Source organism: Setaria italica, chromosome II (genome assembly GCF_000263155.2).
Source record: "Setaria italica strain Yugu1 chromosome II, Setaria_italica_v2.0, whole genome shotgun sequence".
Taxonomy (NCBI): Eukaryota; Viridiplantae; Streptophyta; class Magnoliopsida; order Poales; family Poaceae; genus Setaria; species Setaria italica.
In genome coordinates this window covers 34,753,166-34,778,067 of record NC_028451.1, presented here as the reverse complement: position 1 = coordinate 34,778,067, position 24,902 = coordinate 34,753,166, and the positions used below count along the sequence as shown (strand labels likewise).

Below are 24,902 nucleotides of genomic sequence, written 5' to 3'. Positions count from 1 at the left end.
GTGCCAGTGTGCCTAGGCACGTAGCAGCGGCTGTAGCCAAGGGGCGTCCCCGGCGTCCGGCGAGACGGGTGGGTCGGCATAGACAAATGGCGAGGAACTTGTTTAGTGGCGATGGCAACAAAGCCTACGTTTGGAGCCATGAGCAGCGGCTGGCGATGGCAACAAAGCTTACGTTTGGAGCCACGAGCAGCGGCTGTAGCCAAGGGGCGTCCCCGGCGTCTGGCGAGACGGGTGGGTCGGCATAGACAAATGGTGAGGAACTTGTTTAATGGCGATGGCAACAAAGCCTACGTTTGGAGCCATGAGCAGCGGCACATGGAGCCCCTCATGGCCAAAAGCTCCGCACCCCATTAAACTATGGCGCACTGTTTTGAAACTCTGGAACTCGGCATGTGCATCTACAGTAGCGTGGCACACAAACAGATTCTGTTTTTATTTTGGTGTTCATTACCTGGAGTTTTGATCGCGGTGGAGAAACTCATCGAGCCGGTGGCCGTGCAGAGTGGCAGCATGGTCGTCGTGTTCTTTGGCAAGCAAGATGATGCGGAGCCTGTGATGGTGCTGGATGAACGGCGTCACGCCGACGGCCGGACGGGGTGAGGTGACAACGGTCATCTGCCGGAGGGGGATTATTTTGCTCCGAGAAAGCGACGGGCAATGGGCTAGGGCGACTGAAGTGAGGTGATGATGGTGATTGTGCAGGTGTAAAAGACGCTCAAAGACAAAAACGACAGCCTTTACCGGCCACCTGCAGGTAAAGCCGTAAAGGGGGTAAGGTAAAGACAGACGATTAGCGAAAGATAATAAAGATGATAAAGAAGTTTATCTTCCACGCGTAACACGCATCAGCAAAAAGAAAGAAAGAAAAAAGAACATGCAGTGAGAGAGAGAGAGGAGCAGTTCGCACGGATGGATCCAAATCCAATTCAGGGAGGCAGGAAGGGAGAGCAAATTCAGGCGGTTTCAGGAGCCGGGACGGCGGGCGATCAGGTCGGTGCCACGCCATGGGTTCCCTGGCTTCGGAGGCGCAGGCGGCAACCCCGGACTGGTGACCGACGGACACGACACCCTGCCGGCGACACGGGTGTTCGGCGGTGACATGTCTCCGCTGTCGCTGCCCCCCACCCTTCCGATCTCGCCCGGACCCCGGTTGGGTTCACGTCGACCCTTTTTCCAGTTGCACGCGCTGATACGCATCACATGCTGTCGATCTGCAGCTGGTGGCAGTGTGGCAAACGTTTGCAGCTCAGGTTGACAGGTTTTCCTTGGTGACGCTGGAGCAGGCCAGCAGGGAGATGGGAGGTATGCAGGATATGAAGACCAAAGCTTGCCCCGGCAAAGGGCGATCTGCCGGTCGATCTCAATCTCACTCGGAAAAGCACTTTCGTTCGTTCGCTCGTAAAGCCAGATCGTTTTAGTTGTCAAAAAGTGTGTCCAAAAGCATAAGCCTAACACCAGTATTAGTGCCTAATTTGGGTAGGTTTGGGAATTCCTGATATCGCTCATGCTTAGTCAAAAATGAACGCCTGGATCTAGTTCTTTTTTAGTTGTTATTTTTTAAAATATATTTTTTTAGAGATATATTTTTTTAGAGATAGGTTATTCATTTTAGAAAGAAACTTTTGAGCGAGTGATTTTAAAAGTAGTGAAAAGAAAATGGAAGGAAGCTAAAGAAAGAGGCCCAGGTACACAAATTGAATATTAAATGGGCCGAGATCCCGGGCCCAGGCCACTATAGTTCAAGGCTTCAAAGCATAGCCCATTTGGTTCGCTCGAAGAGATAGCATAGCCCATTTGATGTCCATTTCCTTCCCTCGAGTCGCCGGCGGGCGTGGAGGCGGCGGCGGCGGCGATGCTGCGGTCGGCGCTACGGCGGGGAGGGGCGGCCGCGCGGCAGGTCGCGTGGGAGGGGGGAGGCTCGCCTAGGGACCTCCTCCGGCAGCGAGTGGCGGAGCGGGAGCGCGCGAGGCGGCGACGGCGCGACCCGGGGCGCGACGAGTTCTTCGTGCCGACGCCGGAGTCGCTGGCGTGGCTCGACTCGGTCTCCCTCCCCATGGTGCTCACCGCAGCAGCCGTCGCCCTCTTCACCAAGCTCCTCATGATGGTACCCCTCCGTGTCCCAGGCCTTGTAGCTGTACCTGGTTTCTCCTAGCTAGGGTTGTTTTCTGTTGCAATTGCAAGTACTTTGTATTTCCTTGAATGCTTTAACATTATGCGAATAGTTGGGTCAATGCGCTAGTATGCATGATGGACCATGGCATGCAGTGTAGAATCTTCAGATTGTTAGATTTGGGCATGTAGATACATTACTGTAGGAACTTGAGAAATTTGTAATTGCTTGTTCTTACAATGATCGTGTTAAGCTACTGCAAATGAATAGTCTCCAGGTGAGGAATTGCAGGATATTTCTAGTTGTCTATTGTTTTCCTAGTGTATGAAATGTTATCCTCTCGGGCTGTGTAGATTTGTGTTATTCCAAGTATGATTTTGTGATATTGAATCTGTTTGACATATCATTCGAATTCAGCTTTTCTACCCTTTTCCATGGATGAATTCTACAAGTTTCCTTTATACTTCCTCCGTTCCAAAATATAGGTTTGTTTAGTTTTTGTCCTAAGTCAAACTTCTCTAACTTTGGCCAAATTTGTAGAATAATGCACCAACATCTGCATACATCAAATTAGTTTCATTAACTCCACCATGAAATATGTCTTGATAATGCTTTTATTTGGCATTGTAGATGTTAATATATTTTTCTATAAACTTGGTCAAGTTATAAACTTTTGACTTAGGACAAAACTAAAACAACCTAAATTTTGGAACAGGGGGTATAGTTTTTATAATTTCACATTCCTTGCTAGTATCTGCATAATGTTTCATGACAAGATGTGTACATCCTTCTTGTGTAAACTAAATCATCAAGATTCAAGACTGTTGCTTTAAGTCAGGGTTAAAATTCTTAACTACTGGCTACTTCAAAGCCTGTATGCCATCATAGAAGCATTTGAATTCGATGGTGTTCTTGTAGCTGTTTGCTGGGGCATTAAAATGTTATAAATCTTATTTGGTGTTTTGTGGGCAGGAACATGAAGCTACAGATCAAGAAAGGAGAGAGCGCAAGATAAATAATAGCCACCCTGATCAAGGAAAAGTAAGGATGCTGAGTCGTGAAGAATGGGAAGAGGTCCAAGAAGTCAGGCCAAGGACGCCTTTTGAATCAAAATTAGCTCGTCCACATGCCCGTATAAGAACTGGGGAACCAATGCGACTGGTTAGTACACATATTTCCTATCAGCAGTTTCCGAAATGAAGTTCTGCAATGCTAACTTGTTTCATAGTCTATGTCATTCTCTATCTGTGATGTGTGCTAGTACTATTTTATCCACCGTTTTGCTCAGTGCTGAAAATTGATGGTTTATTGGTCCATAGTAGATTGTACATGTTTATTACTTCTTGCCATAAATACTTCCCAACGTCTAGATATTCATGGGGTCCTCGTATATTGTTAACTTGTACTACCTAACATCAACATGACACCAGTCAATTTCATTTTTTTAAACTAGTTGAGGAAGAAATTTGCTAATTAATAAAACCAGGTGGACGAATTTCCCATCTCTGCTTGTGTGTTGTTTTATGTTTTGAACCACCTCTCGCTGATAGCTTGTCTAATTACTTATCTTTGTATCCCTGACCTGTAGGAGGATGTCAAGGATTGGGCTACCGATGTAATAACAGATGCTTTTACCAGAGTAGAAGAAAGTACCAAGCAAAAATGATTCAGAAAACAGTCAGTTCATATGATGTCAAAGGTTCACGGGGTTTTTCAAAAAATCACTTACTGTAAATGATAACCTTTCTCATGCATTATTGTAGCCATGTTGACATGTTGTAGAATAATATTTTCTGCACTACAGAAAACTACATGAATATGGATCTGAACCAATTGTCCTTGAGCTGTTCGTGAATCGTGACTTCTCTATTGGCCTGAAGCCTGAACAACATTGATTACAATTTGTTGCCATTTTCCATATGATCACTTCTAACTTCAGATCACCACGTAACTTGAGTTCTTTTTTGAATAATTTCAAAAGGAAGCTCGGTGCCTGCTCATTTTTGCTCAGTACTATATCTTTTTCTCTCAAAAAAGACGGCAAAGAGCTTTGCCGCAAAATGCTATTAGAAAGAAAGTGAGATACACCACTAGCCCAGAGGGGTGCCACGAAAACAAACGCAAAAATTGTGTATATGGTTTCCGGCTCACACATAGAAGATTGTGTTATACTTCGCTAAAATACTTCATTCTGAATCCAAAATTATTGTGCACGTTCAGAAATTGGAATAGCTATAAATTCTGGTTTGATATCTTTCTGAGTTATTCACGGGTGAAGCTACCTTTCCCCAAATATGTTTTTAAACTAAGCTAAGATAGAGGCTGCCTGGTGAATGGTGATTAACATTAAGCAGTGGCACATTAAACAGCTTTGATGCCGAATCGAAGATGAATAGAGAACCTTTTCTCAACATCCAACAAGAAGCAAGAAAAAAATATTTTTCATGTATGCTGCTGTTGTGAATTCTGAACAGAGAGTTGTCCAGCTCGAGACTGCAAAGCATACACTCCCATGACAGAACTTTCATGGCCATAAACTTAAGTTGAAGGAAGGCGTGTGCATGTGTATCTGAGAAAAAAAAAATTAAGCAAGCAAGTGTGCTTCAGTTACCAGTATGGTCAAGAACGAATGCGGTGCCGATGAGCGCGGCGAGGGCAAAGCAGAAAGCACTGCGCCGTGCACGCCTTGACCGCATTCTGCAACTGTAGCCGCCGCCTCCTCTTCCAGGCTTTGCCTTCCGCGGAGGGTCCTCCTTTCCTTGTGCTCAACGACGTCTTGCCGCTCCGCCTTCCGCAGCACTGCCAAGATCGCTATCGAGCAACAGCAGTATGGCGGCCACGGTGGAGACGGAAGGCGCGGATATCGCCAGCGAGATCGCCGCCGTGTGCGTGTGCGGACCGCGGGGAAGAAATCCCAAAGATTGTTGGGCCTTCTTGGGCGTGGGCTGTAACGACCACCCCCTTCCTCCTAATATGGTGGGCTAATTTGGGTTCTATACTACAAGATACATGAGGTCTTATGGGCCAGACCGTGGCACCAGCGCACGATAAAATTATCACGTCTTCGTCTCAAACAAAGAAGAAAGACGGCGGCCATGGCGATTGGCGGATTTAGCTAATAACCGAGCGTTTTCACTTGGCATCCATTTTGCTCTCGATCGAGTGGACCAGTTGCGTCGTCGATGCGAGGAGGCAAATATCCGCCACTCTTCCCATTGTCCCCCGGTCGTCCTCCGTTGAACATCAGAGTTGCCGTCTTGTAGAAACTGGCTACATACCTTGCTCGTTACATACACCACCTATCTTAGGCCTTGTTGTTCATCAGCATTCAGCCTCAAGTGATAGAGGGAACTCCGATCGAGAAGGACTTGGTCCATTGTTCAGTCAGAGTTCCGTGCTGGGTTTGCCGTTACCTGAATGCCGATCGGCTTAGAGAAGCCAGGTCTACTTGTACAAATCGCGGCGGCGGACGCCAGGGCGCACGGACTATGACGGTGAGACAATGACAGTGCGTATTGTAGTGGTCGGATTATTCATGGTGATCGAGATGACGTTGCGAATCTAGCTACCTACAAATGGAAACTGTTCTAGACCCTCCTAGTCCTAGCATAGGACATGCATGCGTATATATGGTGGACAACGTTCATGATCACAGTCCTTGGGTCATACGACATTATTATTATTGAGATCGACATGATCATCCTTTTGGATTGCGCCACATTCATACGCCTTCACGTCATGATCCAACAACGACATTGGGAACATTCATAGCCTTAGTTTTCTGTGAAGAATCATCTTTCTTTCACCTTGGCCACTAGCTTAGTTTCTCTCGACGCTAGCTATCTCGTCGCAACGCGACATTGGACAAGACAGAACGCGACGTAGTTGGAGAGCTAGTAGCTCCCGAGACGGCAGTGAGGCTGCGAGATTCTGACGGCGACGTGTGACTGCGATCAATTGGCTCTTAGGGCGGCGGTCGTAGTGCGTAAATATGGACAACGCCCATGATATCTATCATTGGGTTGCGGCGGGTGGACCAGGACTACCCAATCAGCGAGCTGCAGCAGAGTCGGCGTCCTGACTTCCTGACCTGGTGGCTGCGGCGAGAGGGAGAGAGAGTGAAAGGCTACCAGGCACGAGCACGACCTGCAACTCCAGGTCGACCACCGTTTGAGATGGAGAGGCTGTTCGCCACGGAGAAGCTCGGGGGCAGGTCGCTGTACCGGTTCCAAGCCGTCACGGTGCTCGTGGGGATATGCCTGGTGCTCTGCTACAGGGCGACGCACTTCCCGGCGGCCGGGTCCGGCGCCGGCAGGGTGGCGTGGCTGGGGATGCTGGCGGCGGAGCTGTGGTTCGGCTTCTACTGGGTCATCACGCAGTCCGTGCGGTGGCGCCCCGTCCGACGACGAACCTTCAAGGACAGGCTCGCCGCCAGGTCTGTCCTCTGCCGCGACAGGAAGCTTTGAGAAGTATGGCTTAAGCCCTTAACTCATGTACCATGGCGATGTCATCTGGAGCAGGTATGGAGAACAGCTACCCAGCGTGGACATCTTCATCTGCACTGCAGATCCGCAGTCGGAGCCGCCAAGCCTCGTCGTCGCCACAGTCCTGTCGCTCATGGCATACAATTACCCACCTGAGAAACTGAACGTTTACCTCTCAGACGACGGGGGCTCAATTCTCACTTTCTATGCTCTATGGGAGGCCTCCGCGTTCGCTAAGCGTTGGCTTCCATTCTGCAAGAGACACAACATTGAGCCACGGTCACCGGCCGCTTACTTTGCAGAGTTAGAGGAGCCTCGTGATCCGAGCATCTCGAAAGAGTGGTCGTTCATCAAGGTATGCATATTCGTCGAACATTGTTAGACGAAACACCTGTAGACAGATGACTGATATTCTTATGGGCAGGGCCTGTATGACGAGATGACAGAGCGAATTGATTCAGCTGTTCGGTCAGATAACGTTCCTGAAGAAATCAGAGTAAATCATAAAGGATTTTCTGAATGGAGTACAGGAATTACCTCGAAAAATCACCAACCAATTGTTCAGGTAGCTTTCATATCCTCCAAGAGTTGGTGAAAGTGTGTTTTTTATTCCACAATGCTGGAGTGCAGAAATTCACAATGTTTGAGACTCCAAGTTCTGAATTCTTTGCTAGGTTCTGATAGATGGGAAAGACAGAGATGCAGTTGACGAGGAAGGAAATGTACTACCTACACTGGTTTACATGGCACGAGAGAAGAGGCCTCAGTACCACCATAACTTCAAAGCTGGGGCAATGAACGCTTTGGTACACTCACTAATCTTTATCAGACCATCACCTCTAAACAAACTTAACCAACATGTCGTAAAATCCATACTTCATATTAGAGTAAATATTCGTTTCTTACACTTAGAGTAAATATACCGTAGCAAAGCCCACAACAATTCTCATAAACATATGTACTCGCATTAGCATAGTTCTAGCTAAATGCAAAATATCATCCATGAAAAATACAAATAATGGTATAACCGCAATGGATATTTCAAATATGACAGCTTTCCAATCGAAATGCAGATAAGGGTGTCATCGGTGATAAGCAACGGCCCTATCATCTTGAATGTGGACTGTGATATGTATTCCAACAACAGCGATGCAATCAGAGATGCGATGTGCTTCTTCCTTGATGAAGAAATGGGTCACAAGATCGCATTCGTGCAGCATCCTCAGAACTATAACAATATGACCAAGAATAACATATATGGCAACTCATTCACTGTTCTCAGTCATGTCAGTAATATCAGCTGTAACTTCAATATTGTTCTCTCATAGCAGTATATGCAATCATCATACATGCAATGGCCCTAACATTGCTACTGAATCTGCAGGTGGAGCTAAGAGGTTTCGACGGTGTGGATGGACCTCTCTATATTGGCACTGGATGCTTCCACAGAAGGGAGAGCTTATGTGGTAGGAGGTTCACCAATGACTATAAGGAAGACTGGGACAGAGGAATTAATAAGGAAAAAAGAGAACTGTCCATAAATAAGATTGAAGAGAAAGCAAAGTTGCTAACAACATGCACTTACGAACATAACACACAGTGGGGAAATGAGATTGGGGTCAAGTATGGTTTCCCAGCGGAAGATGTCATCACTGGGTTGACAATACATTGCAGAGGATGGAAGTCAGTCTGCAACAATCCAACAAGAGCAGCATTTGTTGGTGTAGGTCCAACAACACATGCACAGACAATGCTGCAACACAAGAGATGGAGTGAGGGCAATCTATCAATTTTTCTTTCGAAGTACTGCCCCTTCATCTTTGGAAACGGAAAGATCAGTTTACAACATCAAATGGCCTACTCAGTCTATGGTTTGTGGGCAATGAACTCACTCCCTACACTATATTATGTTATCATCCCTTCACTGGGCCTTCTCAAAGGCATCCGCCTCTTCCCTGAGGTATGCTAAATGATAAGTATTAATTAAATTTCAAATGACTGAATTGAAACTAACATGATGCTCTTATTCCATCTAGATTACGAGTCCATGGATCATGCCTTACATATATGTCTCAGTTGTGAAAAATATTTACAGCGCATATGAGGCATTATTATATGGAGATACATTGAGAGGATGGTGGAATGGACAAAGGATGTGGATGATTAGAAGAATAACATCATACCTCTATGGCACTATTGACACCATCAGGAAGTTGTTAGGACTGTCAAAGATGCGGTTTGAAGTTTCACCAAAGGTAAGTGATGAAGATGAATCGAAAAGGTACGAGCAAGAAATTATGGAATTTGGAACATGGTCGACAGTTTATGTAATCATTGCAACCGTGGCATTACTCAACCTTGTGTGCCTGGTGGGATGGCTATGTCAAATCTTGACAAGTGGCGGCCGGAATATGCCGTTGAATGGATTTTGCCTCCAGGTCGTTCTATGCGGGCTGCTAGTGATCATCAATATCCCAATCTATGAAGCAATGTTCCTTAGGAAGGACAGAGGGAGAATACCATTCTCAGTCACGCTAGCTTCCGTTGGCGTTGTGATGTTTGCCCTCTCTCTGTACCATTATTTTGAGGTCTAAATAAAAAGGCACAAGGAAATAATAGACGTTTATGTATAATCAGAAAACTTAATATCTCTTATATTATATGAAACGAATGCACGTCGATAAAAAGAATTCTTGTATTTTAGCAATTCTTTCATCTGTCCAAAACATACTCGAATAGAGGTCTCACATGTGTGTGCGATGTGCAGGGCTAGACACCGATGCTGCTCGGCTAGTTACCGAAATGAGTGAAAAGGCTGGCTCAGCTTGGCGCATTAGTATCTCAAGTCAATTTGTTAGGCTCGCGAGCCAGATGGTAATTTGAAATTACCATCTCAACATATATGAAATGTAAAAAAATAGTAATTATAAAGTCTAAACTCTAAAATCTATTATGCATGGAACACCTCGGCTAGCTCAGCTCGGTTTAGCTTTGATAGCTCGACTCACTATGTTAGGCCTTTAGCCTTCTAGCTTGTTTGGCTCGTGATCTGGCTCGAGCCAACTCGTTAACAAAATGAGAAAAACAACTGCTCGGCTCGTTAAAAAAAAAAATCCACCGAGCCAGCTCGTGAGCTTCTAGCTCGGTGTCTAGCCTTAGCGATGTGTGTGGCTCAGCACCGAAATGGTGCCTCTAGTATGATGAAGTTTCATTCTAATTTTTTTTTTTAGAGAAAGGCCAGCAACGTGATAAAATCTGTTATTCGCTATACATGCATGTGTCTATGGTACGTATGGCAATACTCATCTATCTATATCCAAGTAACTAGCTAGAGAAATATTTGAGCAACAGAGACATGAAAATATGGGAGCCTTTTCGTCACCAAGACGTCCCCTATTACTCCTCTTCTTTCCAGAGGAAGATACAAGGGCACAAGAACAACGCACGCCGAGCGTGTGTCAGCCACCAAGAACCACAAGCACTAGAATGCCGCTAGATAGCCTTATCACTACCGCAGGGCCCGACATGGTCCTGCAATCTTTCACCTTCCATGGACACAATCACGACATAGACTGGAAGAACGATGGACAGCGAGGCAGGTGATCTGATATATGGCACGTTTTGAGAATAACTGAGGCTGTGGACAATGTTTTGGCAGCCACGGGATTGATTTGGCCTGGCCCCAAAATAATAGATGAGTTAGCTCTCATGGTGATCATAGGCGATTGTGATCATAGGCAATCCATGCAATTGGTTGTACGGAGACCAACAGTCCACCACCAGCAATTGATTTTTGGCTTATGTGAAGTCCACGAAAGTGACTGTCAAGGCGACAAATCACAACAGGATACTAGATGAGTTGCAATTGCGACAAATCACAACAGGAGACCACCCCGGTTGCTAATGTCCCTCTAGTTCGGAATGAACCGTCAGCCTTTGATTACCAAGATATTTTCTATCATCATCATAGTTAGAAAGGATTAAAGGATACGGCCGATGACGGAAACCTCCCGTGGAAAGGGTCCGGCGATGGCGACGCTCTCGTCGCGACGCGACACACACTGAAGAAGCCAGAAGGCAGTTTGCACCCGATGCTGACTCTTTTAACGGAAGTGTGTGTCGTCTCTTGTAACGGCGACCTGCGGATCGGCTGTAGCTACATATATTTGGACAACGCACATGGTGCTGTGTATCCTTGGACCTGGGTGCTTGTCTATTATTGGAGCAGCAGGGTAATCGTCGTAGACAGAGACAAAAACCCGGGACGACGGGTCCATTCGCAGATCAGGGCGATCGAAATCAAACGCGTGCGTAACGGTTCCAGCTGGAAAACTGAACATTTATCTTGGTTGGTTTTTAATCCGGTACTAACATGAGTATTAGTATCGAGTCTAACGGCTAGTTTCTCTGAAGCCCCCCGTGATCCCCTTTAATACCGGTTGGGAGCTCCAACCGGTACTAAAGGTTACCCATTAGTACCAGGTGAAACCTCCACCTGTGCCTGAGGGCACATTAGTATCGGGTGAAGGCTCCACCCAGTATTAACCTCCGATCCCAGCACCCACCCTCGTGCGCCTCCTTATCCGCTCCCCCTCCCTTCTCCCTCCTCCCTCTCTCACCCTCGGCCCGCCAACCTTCTCCCTCCCTCTCTCCCTCCCCCGCCGGCCTTCTCCCTCTCTCCCTCCTCTCCTACCGGCCCTCCCTCTCCCCTTCCTCTCTCCCTCCCCAGCCGGCCTTGTCCCTCCCTCCCTCCTCTCCTACCAGTCCTCCCTCTCTTCCTCCCCCGCCGGCCTTCTCCCTTCCTCCCTCCTCTTCTACCGGCCTCCCTCTCTTACTATCGACCCCTAGCTACCACCCTCCGCCCCTTTGCTGCCCCTCCCCTTCCCCCTCTGCTCACCCCTCACTGCTAGTGGAGAGCAGCGGCAGGGCGAGGTGCAGTGGTAGTGACGGAGGATGCGAACGGCGGGCTTAGGCTGCGGGCTACAGCTGCGATGGCGGGCTCGGCAGTGTGGCGGCCTCGGCGGGTGGTGGCGTGGCCTCGGCTTCCTCTCCCCCGATACGCCTCCCCCCGGTGCGGTCGGGGCTTCGGTGGGGTGCGGCCGGCTGGATCCGGCAGGGTCGCGAATGTCGGCTGCCGGTGGGGGTGGCGGTGGCCAGATCCAGTGAGGTGCGACCGGCGGGGCGCGGGGGAGGATCTGCCGGCGCCGACGAGCACGGTGGCGGGGCAGCCGGGCGTGGTCGGCGGGATGCAGCTCGCCCCACGGCGGCGGGGTGTGGCTTGGGCGGCGGGGTGTGGCTTGGGCGGTCGGGCCGGCGGGGTGCGGCTCGGGCTCGAGCAGGGTGCGGCTTGGGCCGGTTGGATTTTTTTTATTTTTAATACCCTTTTAGTACCGGTTATTTGATCCGGTACTAAAGGTCCTCATAATACCGAAGTAGCAATACCAGTTGTACAACCGGTACTAAAGACCGGTACTAAAGGAAGCTAGTAATCGGTATTGAAGGTATTTTTCCAGCAGTGAGTCGATAGATGTGGAGTAGTGTAGACCTCAAGAACGTGTACCCCCGATCTTGATTGACGGCACCCGTGACGCCGTCGGAGGAGCTGACGTGCACCCTGACACAGAAGAGGGGAAGCCATCACTGGCTGAAATTAAAAAAGATCCGTGTACCGGTCGGCCTCCAATCAGTGAGCTCATTACCAGGCAGGCACGACCCGCAACTCCGGCGGCTAGCCGCTCGCACACGCACCTGCCGCCTGATCAACCGGAGGCGCAACGAGGCCGAGACCATCACGTCGAACGCAGCCCACCATCACCAGTGGCTACAGCGATCACGGGGCCATGCTGCGTTTCCTGAGACTCGATCAGACACAAGGCTGCCACACGAGGTAGCGTCGCTCTGTATGTCCGTGGTGTGGCAGCAAGATGCAGATGCTGGATCTTTACCTGGACACACTAGTGTCTATGCATGGCTCTCTGCCCACACCGTGGTACACACACCCACCACCAGAAAATGGCCATCGTAGACGCCAGAGCTTACTGCCTCACAAGGGTCATGTTTAGTTATCCCAAATTCCCAACTTTAGCACTATGTAAAAAGAAAATTCCCCATCACATCAAACTTGCGGTACATGCATGGAATACTAAATGTAGACGAAATTAAAAACTAATTACACAGTTTTGTTGTACTTTGCGAGACGAATCTTTTAAGCCTAATTAGTCAATGTTTGGATAATAATTCACAAATACAAACGAAATGCTACAGTTGCACATTTATGGCAAAATACCAATTTTACTACTTCCAAATTGGGAACTAAACAAGTCACAGGTCACACTGCATCTCATGACGCTCGCCAGACGATGACTGCCACATCCAATAGCGTCGCGCCTTAATGTGTGGCAGCTACGTAGACATAGAGTAATGCCATGGTTAAGTTGGATCTCTCACTGTGCCGTCGATCTGCAGCAGCCATGGGTCGCTACTGGCTACCTTGTCAGTGTCAGCAGCAATATGATACACCATCAGAAAATTAGAGGCCCACGCGCGCCGTCGCTCCACCGGCGCTAATGTTATATTCGCCGCGCCGGTGCTCTCCCTCCACCCGTTGTCCCATACATACTACATGCCACACTCCGAGTAGCTACTCCACATCGGGGAGGAGATGGAGAGGCTGTTCGCCACCGAGAAGCTCGGGGGCAGGGCGCTGTACAAGCTCCACGCCACAACCCTGTTCGTGGGGATATGCCTGGTGCTCTGCTACAGGGCCACGCACGTCCCGGCGGCCGGCAGGGCGGCGTGGCTGGGGATGCTGGCGGCGGAGCTGTGGTTCGGCTTCTACTGGGTCATCACGCAGTCCGCGCGGTGGTGCCCCAGCCGCCGCTGCGCCTTCAAGGACAGGCTCGCTGCCAGGTCTTTCAGTCCTGCCACATATTTATATATTCCACGTACTTCTTGTATCTGCTAGTTATTATTACTATTTGTTTTGATTTTTTCAGATACATAATAATTTTTATTATATATGTATCTAGATATAATACATATTTAGTTGCATAACAAAAGCTATGTATTTTATAAAAGCCAAAACGAACAATACATGTTCCTAATCTGCCGTTTGTGTTAACGAAGCATAGTAGCTCAGTGAAAAGCTAGTTACAAGTAGAAGCAGCTGGCCGGTAACCCCGCCCCTAAGACCATGCTAACCTTGCGTCAGTGTTTAAAATCGCCAGCTTAAGCGGCACAACTCTAAAACAGTTAATAGTGGTTCTAAATAGGATTATAGTGACTAAATTGTGCATTATCATCCTGCCTGAAACACCTATAGCGATAGCTATATGTAGTGGGAAATTTAAAACCTTATCTTGCGTAAGTGAGAATTACTAGTAGCTTGTCATTGAACAATTAATTAGTTTGTACTCCCTCCGTTCCAAATTGTAGGTCGTTTTGGCATTTCTAGGTGCATAATTTTTGCTATGCATCTAGATATAGTCTATGTTTAGATGCATAATATCTATGAATTTAGAAAAGCTAAAACGACCTACAATTTGAAACGAAGGGAGTATAGTGTAAGCACAACTAACATGGATGGAGTAATTCAAGTTTTTTCCTAAATTAAATTTTTTAAAATTAACTAAGTTTATAGAGAAGAGTATTGACTTTTGTGACACCAAACATGTATACTAGAAAAATATAATCATAACAAATCTATGGTACTAATTTGATATAATAATATTTGTACAATTTTTATATAAACTTTATCAAACTTAAGATTGTTTAATTTAAGATAAAACGAGAACTGTTTTTTTAGGACAAAGTACCTTTGAAACCTACTTTAGTGTGGCGAAGACCACATACCAGTGAACCACAAGCACCACGACCGGACCAAGACACGAGAGAACAGATAGGGCGATTGATGACATATACATTAGATTTGGGTCCATTTTCTTTAAAGAAGGAAATCGGTTCGGCACTTCTGCTGCATCATACCTGACCCACTGCATGCCAACCCAACCAAGCACGGGACCATAGCCTAAAATTATAGTCTGAAACGAACTATTTCGAATCATGTTTATTTGTTGTGCTCATGCCATCTTTGAGATGTAAACATGGCATCTATGGCAAACATTAACGTAGATAGCATGTCATTTGGAGCAGGTACGGGGAGCGGCTACCCTGCGTGGACATCTTCGTCTGCACTGCAGATCCGCAGTCGGAGCCACCAAGCCTCGTCATGGCCACAGTCCTCTCACTCATGGCGTACAATTACCCACCTGAGAAACTGAACGTGTACCTCTCCGACGACGGTGGATCCATTCTCACTTTCTATGCTCTGTGGGAGACCTCCGCCTTCGCAAAGCACTGGCTTCCATTCTGCAGGAGATACAAAATCGAGCCAAGGTCACCTGCCGCTTACTTTGCCCAGTCAGATAAGCCTAGTGATCCGAGAGCTTTAGAAGAATGGTCGTTCGTCAAGGTATGCGTATTATATTTCAGACATTGTTAGTTAAAACAGCTGTGAACATATTCCCTATTGCAATTGATGTTCTTTTGTGCAGGGCCTGTACGAAGAAATGACGGAGCGAATCGATTCTGCTGTTAGGTCAGGCAAAGTTCCTGAACAAATCAGAGTAAATCATAAAGGATTTTCTGAATGGAATACAGGGGCAAACTCAAAAGACCACCAGCCAATTGTTCAGGTAGCTTTCCCATCTCCCAAACTGGACAAATGATTTTTCATAATTTTTTGTTGAAGAATTTAAGAGATATTGATATTCCAGAGAGCTAAATTTGCTCATTTGCCAGATTCTGATAGATGGGAAAGACAGAGATGCAGTTGATAATGAAGGAAATGTACTGCCTACACTGGTTTACATGGCACGTGAGAAGAGGCCTCAGTACCACCATAACTTCAAAGCTGGGGCAATGAATGCTCTGGTACACTCTAACCTTTATCAGTCCATCATCTGTAACTTTACAAATATACGTAAACTCTGCAGTTCACATTAGCTTATTTGCTAGCAGCAAGCTTGTTGAAATAAATTGTTATTTCCATAATCACAACGTTTCTTGTTATTTCCATAATCACAAAGTTTCTAGTTATGACAAGAGTAGCCAAAAGGTCAGGCAGGACATGCTATCATTACTTTACTTCAGAGAAAATCATAACACGGAGTTCACCTCTAGCCTTTTGTGGTAATAGATGTAAAAAGTACACTTCAAATCCGCTGTAGCTGCAAATATATGGCTATATGAGATAACCTATTCACGGCTGCCAGAGACCACTAAGAGTGTTATGGACTGCAGAGTCTGAAAATTCTCATAAACAAACTCAGCATCAGTTATTAGTATCAGGCCAATTAAATACACATTGCACTCCATGAAAGAAAAATTGCTTAACCACAATGCATATTGCTAAGTTCCCAGCTTTCCATTTTAAATGCAGATAAGGGTATCATCGGTGATAAGCAACAGCCCTATAATTATGAATGTGGATTGTGATATGTATTCAAACAACAGCGATTCAATCAGAGAGGCACTGTGCTTCTTCCTGGATGAAGAAACGGGTCACAAGATAGCATTTGTGCAGTACCCTCAGAACTATAACAATATGACCAAGAATAACATATATGGCAACTCACTCAATGTCATCAATAAGGTCAGTAATTTCATATGTAACTTAAATACCCTTCTCACATAGCAGCATATGCAATCATCATACATGCAATGGACCTAACATCACTACTGAATCTTAAGGTGGAGATGGGTGGTATGGACACTTGGGGTGGCCCATTGTATATTGGCACTGGATGCTTCCATAGAAGAGAGGCCCTATGCGGCAGGACCTTCACCAAAGACTACAAGGAAGACTGGGACCGAGGAATTAAGACACAACAGGGCATAGACCTGACTGAAGAGAAAGCAAAGTCGTTAGCAACCTGCACTTATGAACTTAACACACAGTGGGGAAATGAGATTGGATTGAAATATGGTTGCCCAGTGGAAGATGTTATCACCGGACTGGCAATACATTGTAGAGGATGGAATTCGGTCTACAATGATCCCCCAAGAGCAGCATTTGTCGGTGTAGCCCCTACAACAATGGCTCAGACAATACTTCAGCACAAGCGATGGAGCGAGGGTAATTTTTCGATTTTTCTTTCAAAATACTGCCCCTTCTTATTTGGACATGGAAAAACTAGGTTGCCACATCAAATGGGCTACTCCATCTATGGTTTGTGGGCACCCAACTCGCTACCTACTTTGTACTATGTTGTCATCCCTTCACTAGGCCTTCTCAAGGGCACCCCCTTGTTCCCTGAGGTATGTAGTATGTTACATGACAAGTCTTACTTCAGTTTCGTATGATTTGCATTGAAACTAACATGATTCCTTTATTTTGTTTAGATTATGAGTCCATGGATCACACCTTTCATATATGTCTCTGTTGTGGAGAATATTTACAGCCTGTATGAGGCATTAACATCTGGAGACACATTGAAAGGATGGTGGAATGGACAGAGAATGTGGATGGTTAAAAGAATAACCTCGTATCTTTATGGCGTCATTGACAACATCAGGAAGTTGTTAGGACTGTCAAAGATGGGTTTTGTAGTTTCACCAAAGGTAAGTGATGAAGATGAGTCAAAAAGGTACGAGCAAGAAATCATGGAATTTGGAACGTCTTCACCAGAATATGTGATCATTGCAACCATTGCATTACTCAACCTCGTGTGCCTGGTGGGAGGGCTATGTCGAATCTTGACAAGTGGCCAGAATATGCAGTTGAATGGATTTTTCCTCCAGGTCGTTCTATGCGGGTTGCTTGTGATCATTAATATCCCAATCTATGAAGCAATGTTCCTCAGGAAGGACAGAGGGAGAATACCATTCTCAGTCACACTAGCTTCTCTTGGCTTTGTGATGCTGGCCCTCTTTGTACCAATATTTTGATGTCCTAAAAAGGGCACAGTGAATAACAAATACTTTGTATGTTCTAATCATAAATTATCTACCTTATTGTACCTTAATATCTCTTATACGATACTAAAAAAAATATATGGTGAAAAAAGGATCCTTTGTATTCTAGCATTGCTTTCAGCTGTCCCATGTAAAAATGCACTAGAATAGAAATAGACTGGATATTTCATTTTCTTATTGTTTAAAAAATGAGTCCATGTTAAATTTTCCTATTGTTTTCTATTTTTGACTAATTACATTTCAATTGTGTGGAAAGAAATAGACTGGATATTCATTAAACTTGCTTCCTTGCATGTAATTATTGATTTTTTTTCTATTACCGATTTTGAGAAAGAAACAATATATCAAAAAAGGAAATGAATGTGCAAGTGGTGAAAATGGAGAGACAAGGGCTAGTAATTGCAGATAAGATCAATAATCAAGTGGTGGATCTGTGGATGAATCAGACAGTGGACGTCCACAACTTCACCATCGTTTTCGGCTGCTAAAGGTGACAGGGCATCAGGAACCAGTGATTCTTTCCATGGAAAGAGGCAGCTGATGACGCCCAACGCAAGGCGACAACAAAGAAGCCGGAAGGTAGTAAACATGCATCTGTACCCCGTGACTAGTTGCCTAGCTCCTGTGAGGTTGCTGCGATTCTAACCTGACCCGTGGATTGGTCCTTGGTGCTAGCAACTGCATCTGGATGACACACACAATGACACAACCTACTACAGGAGATATGCCTGGTGCTCTACTACAGGGCAACACACGTCCCGGGAGCCGGCTCCGGGGCCGGCAGGGCGGCGTGGCTGGGGATGCTGGTGGCGGAGCTGTGGTTTGGCTTCTACTGGGTCATCACGCAGTCTGTGCAGTGGTGCCCCGTCCGATGACGAACCTTCAAGGACAGGACTCGTCGCCAGGTTTCTGTCCATCCCGCTATTCACACACCCATGCACCATTAACCGTTTGTACTTTCTGAAAGGATTTCATCAACCTGCTACCAGCATATAACCGTTGCCTGGCACCAATCAACTTGTAGATTTAAAACCCCTTTGATGACATACGCATCAGCTTGGGTCATCCATGAATCCGACTGGATTTAAAACGACATATATCCTACGTACTGATGGCTGAATGGGCAAGACCTGGATTCTAATATTTGATTAGCAGGTATCCCCAGCTGTGGGTAACAAAATAACCACAGACGACAAAGTTGTAGCACAGGAACAGACGGGACAAAACTAGCTTAATTCGTAGTGGGAATGATCGATCTCTTTTCAGATTATCTTTTTGCCGCATGAAAAGTAATAAGTGATTATACTCTATGTAGTGAGAGCTTTAACATACCTACCTCGTTATCTTGGAGCAGATTTGGAGAACAGTTACCTTGTGTGGACATCTTCGTATGCACTGCAGATCCACAAACAGAGCCACCAAGTCTCGTCATCTCCACGGTCCTATCAGTCATGGCGTATAATTACCCAGCTGAGAAATTAAGCATGTATCTCTCAGATGATGGATGCTCGATTCTCACTTTCTATGCTCTATGGGAGGCTTCCGTGTTCGCAGAGCATTGGCTACCATTCTGCAAGAGATGTAACATTGAGCCTAGGTCACCAGCTGCTTACTTCTCAGAGTCAGATAATTCTAACGATTTGTACATCTCAAAAGAATGTTCATTCATCAAGGTAATAAGCAGTGCACCAGTTGAGATAGCGATACAGGCATACAGCACGTAAGGGCATGTCACATGTGGCCTATTATTCAAATTAAATATTTGATTGACATGGTAACTGATACTTTGAACAGAGCCTGTATGAGGAAATGATTGAGCAAATTGCTTCAGCTGTCATGTCAGGCGAAATTCCAGGAGAAATAAAAGCAAAACATAAAGGATTTTCTGAATGGAATTTAGAAATAACCTCCAAAAATCACCAGCCAATTGTTCAGGTAGCTTTCCTGTTCTCCAAATTGGAGCATGACTTTCATGATTCTGGAGTGAAGATAATATAATATTTGAGATTCCAAACTTTAAAGTTACTTCTTTGCTAGATTCTTATAAACGTGAAAGATATAAATGCAGCTGACAGTGAAGAAAATGTGCTACCAACACTGGTATACATGGCACGTGAGAAGAGGCCTCAATACCTCCACAACTTCAAAGCTGGGGCAATGAATGCTCTGGTCCACTCACTAACCTTGCCTTGCATCGTTATCAGCTAATTTTAACAGATTTACCTTTAAACTTCCGACTTTACATGATAGTATGCACCCATTTTCTTCTATGTACTGGCAAGAACCCACTAGTTGAATCAAATTCTGCTTTCATAATCATGAAATTTCTGACATGCTATCGTTTTGTTTAGAAAAGAATGGGATGCAATTGACAAAAGGCATGAATTTTGCTTAATTAGGTACACCTTCACCGCTTGTCTACACCGTACATAGTGCATGGGTCTATGTGACATAAAATTAAAATTTTGAAATTTGAATAAAGATAAAGTGTACCACGTTTGGGAACATTACCAATGCAAACATGAGCAATGTAGAATAATACTTGCATCAGCAGTATGTCATAGAATTCTCCAAGTGCTTGAAAGTTTAACAAATTTTAGAACCTCCACTATTCAGTCCTTTGTAGAACTCTATAGTTCAAATCTGTTGGTTTTACTTAGATGCAAGTAACATATTCATAACTGGGAGATATCACTAGGGAGTGGTAGGGGGTCTGACAATTAACATAAAAAACTCGCATTAGAACCATGATGGCTAAAAATAAATATAATGTATTGTATACTCCATGAAAGACTACAATGCCTTTTAACAATGAAAATTTCAAAAATATATCATTGTTTATTGAAATTCAGATAAGGGTTTCATCAGCGATAAGCAACAGCCCTATAGTCATGAATGTGGATTGTGATATGGTATTCCAACAACTGTGATTCAATCAGAGATGCATTATGCTTCTTCCTTGATGAAGAAATGGGTCACAAGATTGGATTTGTGCAGTACCCTCAGAACTATTATAACTAGAAACTGCAGCACGGACATTGCCACGCCTACCTGGATGGCCTGTGTATTTTGGTCATTTTAGCCCTTCTGTTTTGTAGTAATGGTTAATATACATGGTAAAACAGTACTGTTTAGCTAAACAACGCATATGCAGTAAGTCCATATTTTCCACCATGTTCAAGATCATGAACCAAAAGGCAATCGGTACAAAACTGAAAATCGTCATCTAATTAAAAAATTGGGTCCTTTCTAGTCTGTACCATGATGGCTGATACGCAAAGAAACAAATTCAGAGGCAATGGACCATCCAAATAACGGAACCAGGATCAGACATACATAATAAACATACCTATTTGAACCAAGATTTCAGGATCTCTAATCAAATGTGTTTTTAAGGTCAATTAGAGTAATGGAGGAAATAAATGGCTCATCCTTTATTCCACTGTAGCTAAATTCTATGTGCTTATCAAAATTCAGAATACAGTAAAAGTTTCAGATTGTGACAAAGAGTTAAAACGAAAACTGGTAGTAGAACCTATCAAACATATAAATAAGGTCTTTTTTCTTGTTTTTTGTATAACAGCAGGAACTGTGATGAGTTGAGTGGTCAACTGTGATGAGTCTGAAACTGGACATGAAACCGGCCTTCTGAATAGAAAGAAAGTAGGGATTTCTTACCTCTTTTTATCTTGGTGCACATGGAGGCTTTTTGTCAGTAGGTCGCAGCCAACACAGATGCCTACAGTAGAACACTGTCAGCACGTTATAAATAGCAGAGGAGGCATTCGTTAATACGCCTAAAAGAAACAACTACAGGGTCCAAGGAGGTGCTACTTTGCTGACAATGTCCATAAGTGGAGAAGCACTAGTACCGGCAAAATGAATTAGAGCTTAGGGAGAATACAACTTAGTAGACAGAAAGAGGTATTATCAGCTGACACCGTCTTTGGGGGGGTCTGCATGGCTTCTGCCCTGATGGAGCAACGAGAGCTCCGAACTGCTGCTCGTCTGTTACAGAAATTAAGTTTTTGTATCTGTAGAACCTTTGCTGAAACAATTTGGGGCGTCCTGTATCTGTAGTGTGCTGAGAAATCTGACCTTGAGTCCTGTTGCAATGCATACGGACAGGGGCGTTCATGCCCTAGAATTCTAAAATCTGATTTACAATATTTGGAACCATTGGCAACTCTACATTGGGTTTGGTAAAGATGCTAGCTTAGCTTGGCTGACTGTTTCACCAAATCTGGTTATTTATTTTTCTTTTAAATGTAGAGATCTCACTAACATTCATATTTCATTCTTCTTATTTATGTCATAACAGATGCAAATTGCCTTCTTCTTTGAAGATCTATATTGTCTTTTGTCACGAATTTGTTTTATGGGAAGGAAAATTGAAATAGCTCTTGAGAAACATTCAGTAAAAAGGTTGTTTGTGTGCAAGTTCTCACCTATCATAAACAAAGTACATTTGCATGAGAAACGATAATTACTGATATGTAACTTATGTAGAGAAGGATAGTTTCAGTTATTTTTCATTGGCCCACTCCTGAGAAGGAGGACATTGAATTCAAATGAATAAATAGATATAAATACAAAAATAAAACCCATCCTTTGGAATCAAAATAAAACACAGAAATCTACATATGAATTTAAGTATGCTTTATGAACTGAAAAACTACCAACTACCCCAATATCCCAATGTTTTCTAAATAACTTGGGAGCTCAGGATCTGCATAGTGTTATCAACAAATCAAGGTGGTGTCATTTTTGTCTTCCATTTTGAATTGATAAAAGATCCAATTCCATCTCAAGAAAAAAAAAGAGAAAAAGACAAACCAATTACCTAGTTATGCATTGTAGTAAATAATCTGCATTTTTTTGGTAAACTGTTGCCCTAACATACTGCTCTAAACATATACCTGACGGATGCTATGCCTTTGTCCAAAGAAAATTCAGTCTAGCATCCCACAAACGCAAACGGTAGCATATATCAAAGCCTGCAAACCAATATTTTGTCCTATTTCAAATTTCCAAATTTTAAATGATCTCAATGTAATGCAATCCTCATAGAAGCATTTCCTATAAGAGGCATTTCAACAAACAGTTGGAGGTTAGTGTACAATGAAGAAAGCCAATGTAAGTATGCAACCAAGACACATGCCTGATGCCTCTTTCTATTGCTTCAGCAGAGATTTCCATCCATCAGACGACTACTTGTCAGTCTAATTCTTGCAAAACTTTTAGGCTCCGTTTGGATGTAGATATTGGAGGGCTTGGTATTGAATTGGGGACAATACCAAATCAGCCTAGGCATTGAAATGGATCCAATACCAAAGCAGCTGTTTGGATGTAGATGAAATTGGCAGATGGAATTCAACCGGAGCCGAATACCAATTCGTGTTTGGATGTCCTTAACATCAAATTAGAAATTCACTTCTCATCCTCATGCGCTGGATGTCTCATCTTCTTCGCCCGCACAGAGGCGGAGCTTGGGGCCGGACTGGAGGGAGGCCACGGTGGAGCAGCGCTCGTCTTGCGCGCGGAGAGAACGGCGCTCGACTCAGCGGGGGATATCCACGCGCCGCTCTCGGTGGAAGAGGGGGATGAGGAGGGTGGCACGACGGTGGAGGGGAGAAGACGGCACGGCGGCGGAGGGGAGGGGAGAAGACGGCGCGGCGGTGGAGAGGGGGAGAACGGCGTGCGGCTCGGCTGGGGAAGGAAGGAGGAGAACGGCGCGGCGGCGGAGGGGAGGAGGAGAGCGGCGAGCGGCGCGGCGGCGGAGGGGGAGAAGGGAGCGGCGGAGGACGGGAAAAAGGGAGCGGAGGCCAGAGGGGAGGAGAGCGGCAGCTCGACGAGGGAGGAGAGGAGGAGAGCGGCGCCGCGGTGGAGGGGAAGAAGGGAGCGGCGGAGGAGGGGAAGAAGGTTGCGGGGGCCGGAGGGGAGGAAGGTAGCGGGTGTTGCGCGAGGGAGACGAATGCCTCTGAGGTGCGGATGTCAGTATTGGAGCTCAGAATTGAGAAGTGGATACGACGAATGATGTTGTTTGGATGTCCGTAGAATTGACGATTGAAATTGAGAATCAATATCATGAAATCCGAGCCTCACCCCTCCGGATAAATTGGCTCGCTTATTCTATCAGTCACCCAACCTCCACCACTGTACAGCATCGCCGCCGAAACTCCACCCCCGACCTCCATCGCCGGAACTCCACCGTCGGAGATTCACCGTCAATATTCTCCCTCGTCTGCGGTCCCCTTCTCTTCCTCACGCCCATGGCCGCCTCCCCTTCTTCGTCATAGCCGTGTCCCATCCTCTTCTTCCTTGCAACCGGCGTCCCCTCCATCTCTTTCTCGTGAACTGCGATCGCGCCCCCTCCTCTTCCTCACGACTGCAGCCTCCTCGTCCTCTTCCTCACAACCGGGGTCCCCTACTCCCCTCGTGCACCACTCGTCGAAGTAGCGGCTGGCTGCGTCGGTGCGAAGACTCAGGCGATCCCCTTCCTCCTCAGTGTCAGGGCAAAGCTACGACCGGCCCATGAAGGTTGCGCGCGCGGGGGGTGGGGCTAGGGAGGTGCGGCCGACGGCTAGGAGCTTGGGACCCGCCCAGGTCAGATGCGCGTGCGGGCCGCTCGTTGAAGCAGCGGCCGACGGTGATGGTACGGAGGCTCGCCCCACATGTTTGCTCCCCTTTCTGCTCAGCTGGATGGAGAAAGGAGAAGATACAGTTCCAAATTCACCGCATACACATCCAAATATGAATTGGTATTTGTCACCTCATTCGATCCTAAGTGGCAATTTCATCTACATCCAAACAACAATTTGGTATTGTAACCAATTTCCAACACCAGTCTATTTTGGTATTGAACCTGATTCAATACCAAGACCTCCAATATCTACATCCAAACAGACCTTCAATGAATACATGGAAGGGGTTGGAATTGCACGCAGGAGACATAGAGTAGGCTGAATAATATGGGAGAGAGTTTCCGATACCAATTCCTAAACATTCAAACAACAATACCAATTCCAAATTCCAGGCTTCGATATCTACATTTGGAGCAAATGTACCTCAAAAAAACTTTTAGGCTAATAAAATTAAGATGCACTTACATCTTGCTATGTCTTGTAGCTTGCCGGTGAAACTTTTTTTTTTATAGGGCCTGTTCGCTTCAGCTTATAAGACGGCTGAAAAGCTGAAACGGCTGATTTGTTGTGAGAGGAAAATACTGTTTGGTGGCTGATAAGCCGGCTGAATAAGCTGAAGCGAACAGGCCGATACTCCATAAGCAAACACCACAGCCAGAGGAAATCGTAGCTGGATCTCACGGATTGACA

At 45.6% G+C, this 24,902-nt stretch overlaps 4 protein-coding genes and 1 long non-coding RNA gene across 6 annotated transcripts; 4 read left to right on the top strand and 1 right to left on the bottom strand.

Moving 5' to 3' along the window:
• The first annotated feature begins 1,790 nt into the window (after positions 1–1,790).
• LOC101771679 lies at positions 1,791–4,011 on the top strand. Its single transcript, XM_004957066.4, has 3 exons — positions 1,791–2,104; positions 3,083–3,271; positions 3,699–4,011. The coding sequence occupies exons 1-3, from the start codon at positions 1,853–1,855 to the stop codon at positions 3,774–3,776; spliced, it is 519 nt and encodes a 172-aa protein (XP_004957123.1). The 5' UTR covers positions 1,791–1,852; the 3' UTR covers positions 3,777–4,011.
• A 2,130-nt stretch (positions 4,012–6,141) lies between these two features.
• Positions 6,142–9,292, top strand: LOC101771021 (cellulose synthase-like protein E6). Its single transcript, XM_004957064.2, has 7 exons — positions 6,142–6,545; positions 6,631–6,949; positions 7,019–7,159; positions 7,269–7,400; positions 7,668–7,880; positions 7,979–8,554; positions 8,631–9,292. Exons 1-7 carry the CDS (start codon positions 6,286–6,288, stop codon positions 9,186–9,188), a joined length of 2,199 nt encoding a protein of 732 aa, XP_004957121.1. The 5' UTR covers positions 6,142–6,285; the 3' UTR covers positions 9,189–9,292.
• Positions 9,293–13,183: 3,891 nt separating this feature from the next.
• LOC101768462 (cellulose synthase-like protein E6) lies at positions 13,184–17,676 on the top strand. The gene is made up of 7 exons (XM_004957060.2): positions 13,184–13,503; positions 14,746–15,064; positions 15,147–15,287; positions 15,394–15,525; positions 16,034–16,246; positions 16,345–16,911; positions 16,996–17,676. Exons 1-7 carry the CDS (start codon positions 13,256–13,258, stop codon positions 17,539–17,541), a joined length of 2,166 nt encoding a protein of 721 aa, XP_004957117.1. The 5' UTR covers positions 13,184–13,255; the 3' UTR covers positions 17,542–17,676.
• Positions 17,677–18,011: 335 nt separating this feature from the next.
• On the top strand, positions 18,012–19,346 carry LOC101769414 (cellulose synthase-like protein E1). The gene is made up of 3 exons (XM_022824044.1): positions 18,012–18,147; positions 18,244–18,473; positions 18,923–19,346. The coding sequence occupies exons 1-3, from the start codon at positions 18,109–18,111 to the stop codon at positions 19,290–19,292; spliced, it is 639 nt and encodes a 212-aa protein (XP_022679779.1). The 5' UTR covers positions 18,012–18,108; the 3' UTR covers positions 19,293–19,346.
• Positions 19,002–24,396, bottom strand: LOC105913887. Of its 2 annotated transcripts, XR_002676301.1 has the most exons (4): positions 22,488–24,392; positions 21,247–21,674; positions 19,476–19,546; positions 19,002–19,138 (listed from the first exon to the last, which is right to left on the bottom strand). It is a non-coding gene; the product is annotated as an uncharacterized LOC105913887 (long non-coding RNA). The 2 variants fall into 2 exon arrangements; XR_002676300.1 differs by having other exon boundaries at positions 21,247–24,396.
• Positions 24,397–24,902: the final 506 nt, after the last annotated feature.

What these genes read in the sequence shown, in the direction of transcription:
- LOC101771679 (XM_004957066.4), top strand. Translation starts at nt 1,853, where the DNA reads ATGCTGCGGTCGGCGCTACGGCGGGGAGGGGCGGCCGCGCGGCAGGTC. An exon ending in TCACCAAGCTCCTCATGATG is followed by an intron (nt 2,105 to 3,082) that starts GTACCCCTCCGT and finishes TTTTGTGGGCAG; the next exon opens with GAACATGAAGCTACAGATCA. An exon ending in CTGGGGAACCAATGCGACTG is followed by an intron (nt 3,272 to 3,698) that starts GTTAGTACACAT and finishes CCTGACCTGTAG; the next exon opens with GAGGATGTCAAGGATTGGGC.
- LOC101771021 (XM_004957064.2), top strand. Translation starts at nt 6,286, where the DNA reads ATGGAGAGGCTGTTCGCCACGGAGAAGCTCGGGGGCAGGTCGCTGTAC. An exon ending in CTGGGGCAATGAACGCTTTG is followed by an intron (nt 7,401 to 7,667) that starts GTACACTCACTA and finishes ATCGAAATGCAG; the next exon opens with ATAAGGGTGTCATCGGTGAT. An exon ending in GCATCCGCCTCTTCCCTGAG is followed by an intron (nt 8,555 to 8,630) that starts GTATGCTAAATG and finishes TATTCCATCTAG; the next exon opens with ATTACGAGTCCATGGATCAT.
- LOC101768462 (XM_004957060.2), top strand. Translation starts at nt 13,256, where the DNA reads ATGGAGAGGCTGTTCGCCACCGAGAAGCTCGGGGGCAGGGCGCTGTAC. An exon ending in CACTCAATGTCATCAATAAG is followed by an intron (nt 16,247 to 16,344) that starts GTCAGTAATTTC and finishes CTGAATCTTAAG; the next exon opens with GTGGAGATGGGTGGTATGGA. An exon ending in GCACCCCCTTGTTCCCTGAG is followed by an intron (nt 16,912 to 16,995) that starts GTATGTAGTATG and finishes TATTTTGTTTAG; the next exon opens with ATTATGAGTCCATGGATCAC.
- LOC101769414 (XM_022824044.1), top strand. Translation starts at nt 18,109, where the DNA reads ATGACGCCCAACGCAAGGCGACAACAAAGAAGCCGGAAG. An exon ending in GACAACAAAGAAGCCGGAAG is followed by an intron (nt 18,148 to 18,243) that starts GTAGTAAACATG and finishes CCTTGGTGCTAG; the next exon opens with CAACTGCATCTGGATGACAC. An exon ending in AGGACAGGACTCGTCGCCAG is followed by an intron (nt 18,474 to 18,922) that starts GTTTCTGTCCAT and finishes ATCTTGGAGCAG; the next exon opens with ATTTGGAGAACAGTTACCTT.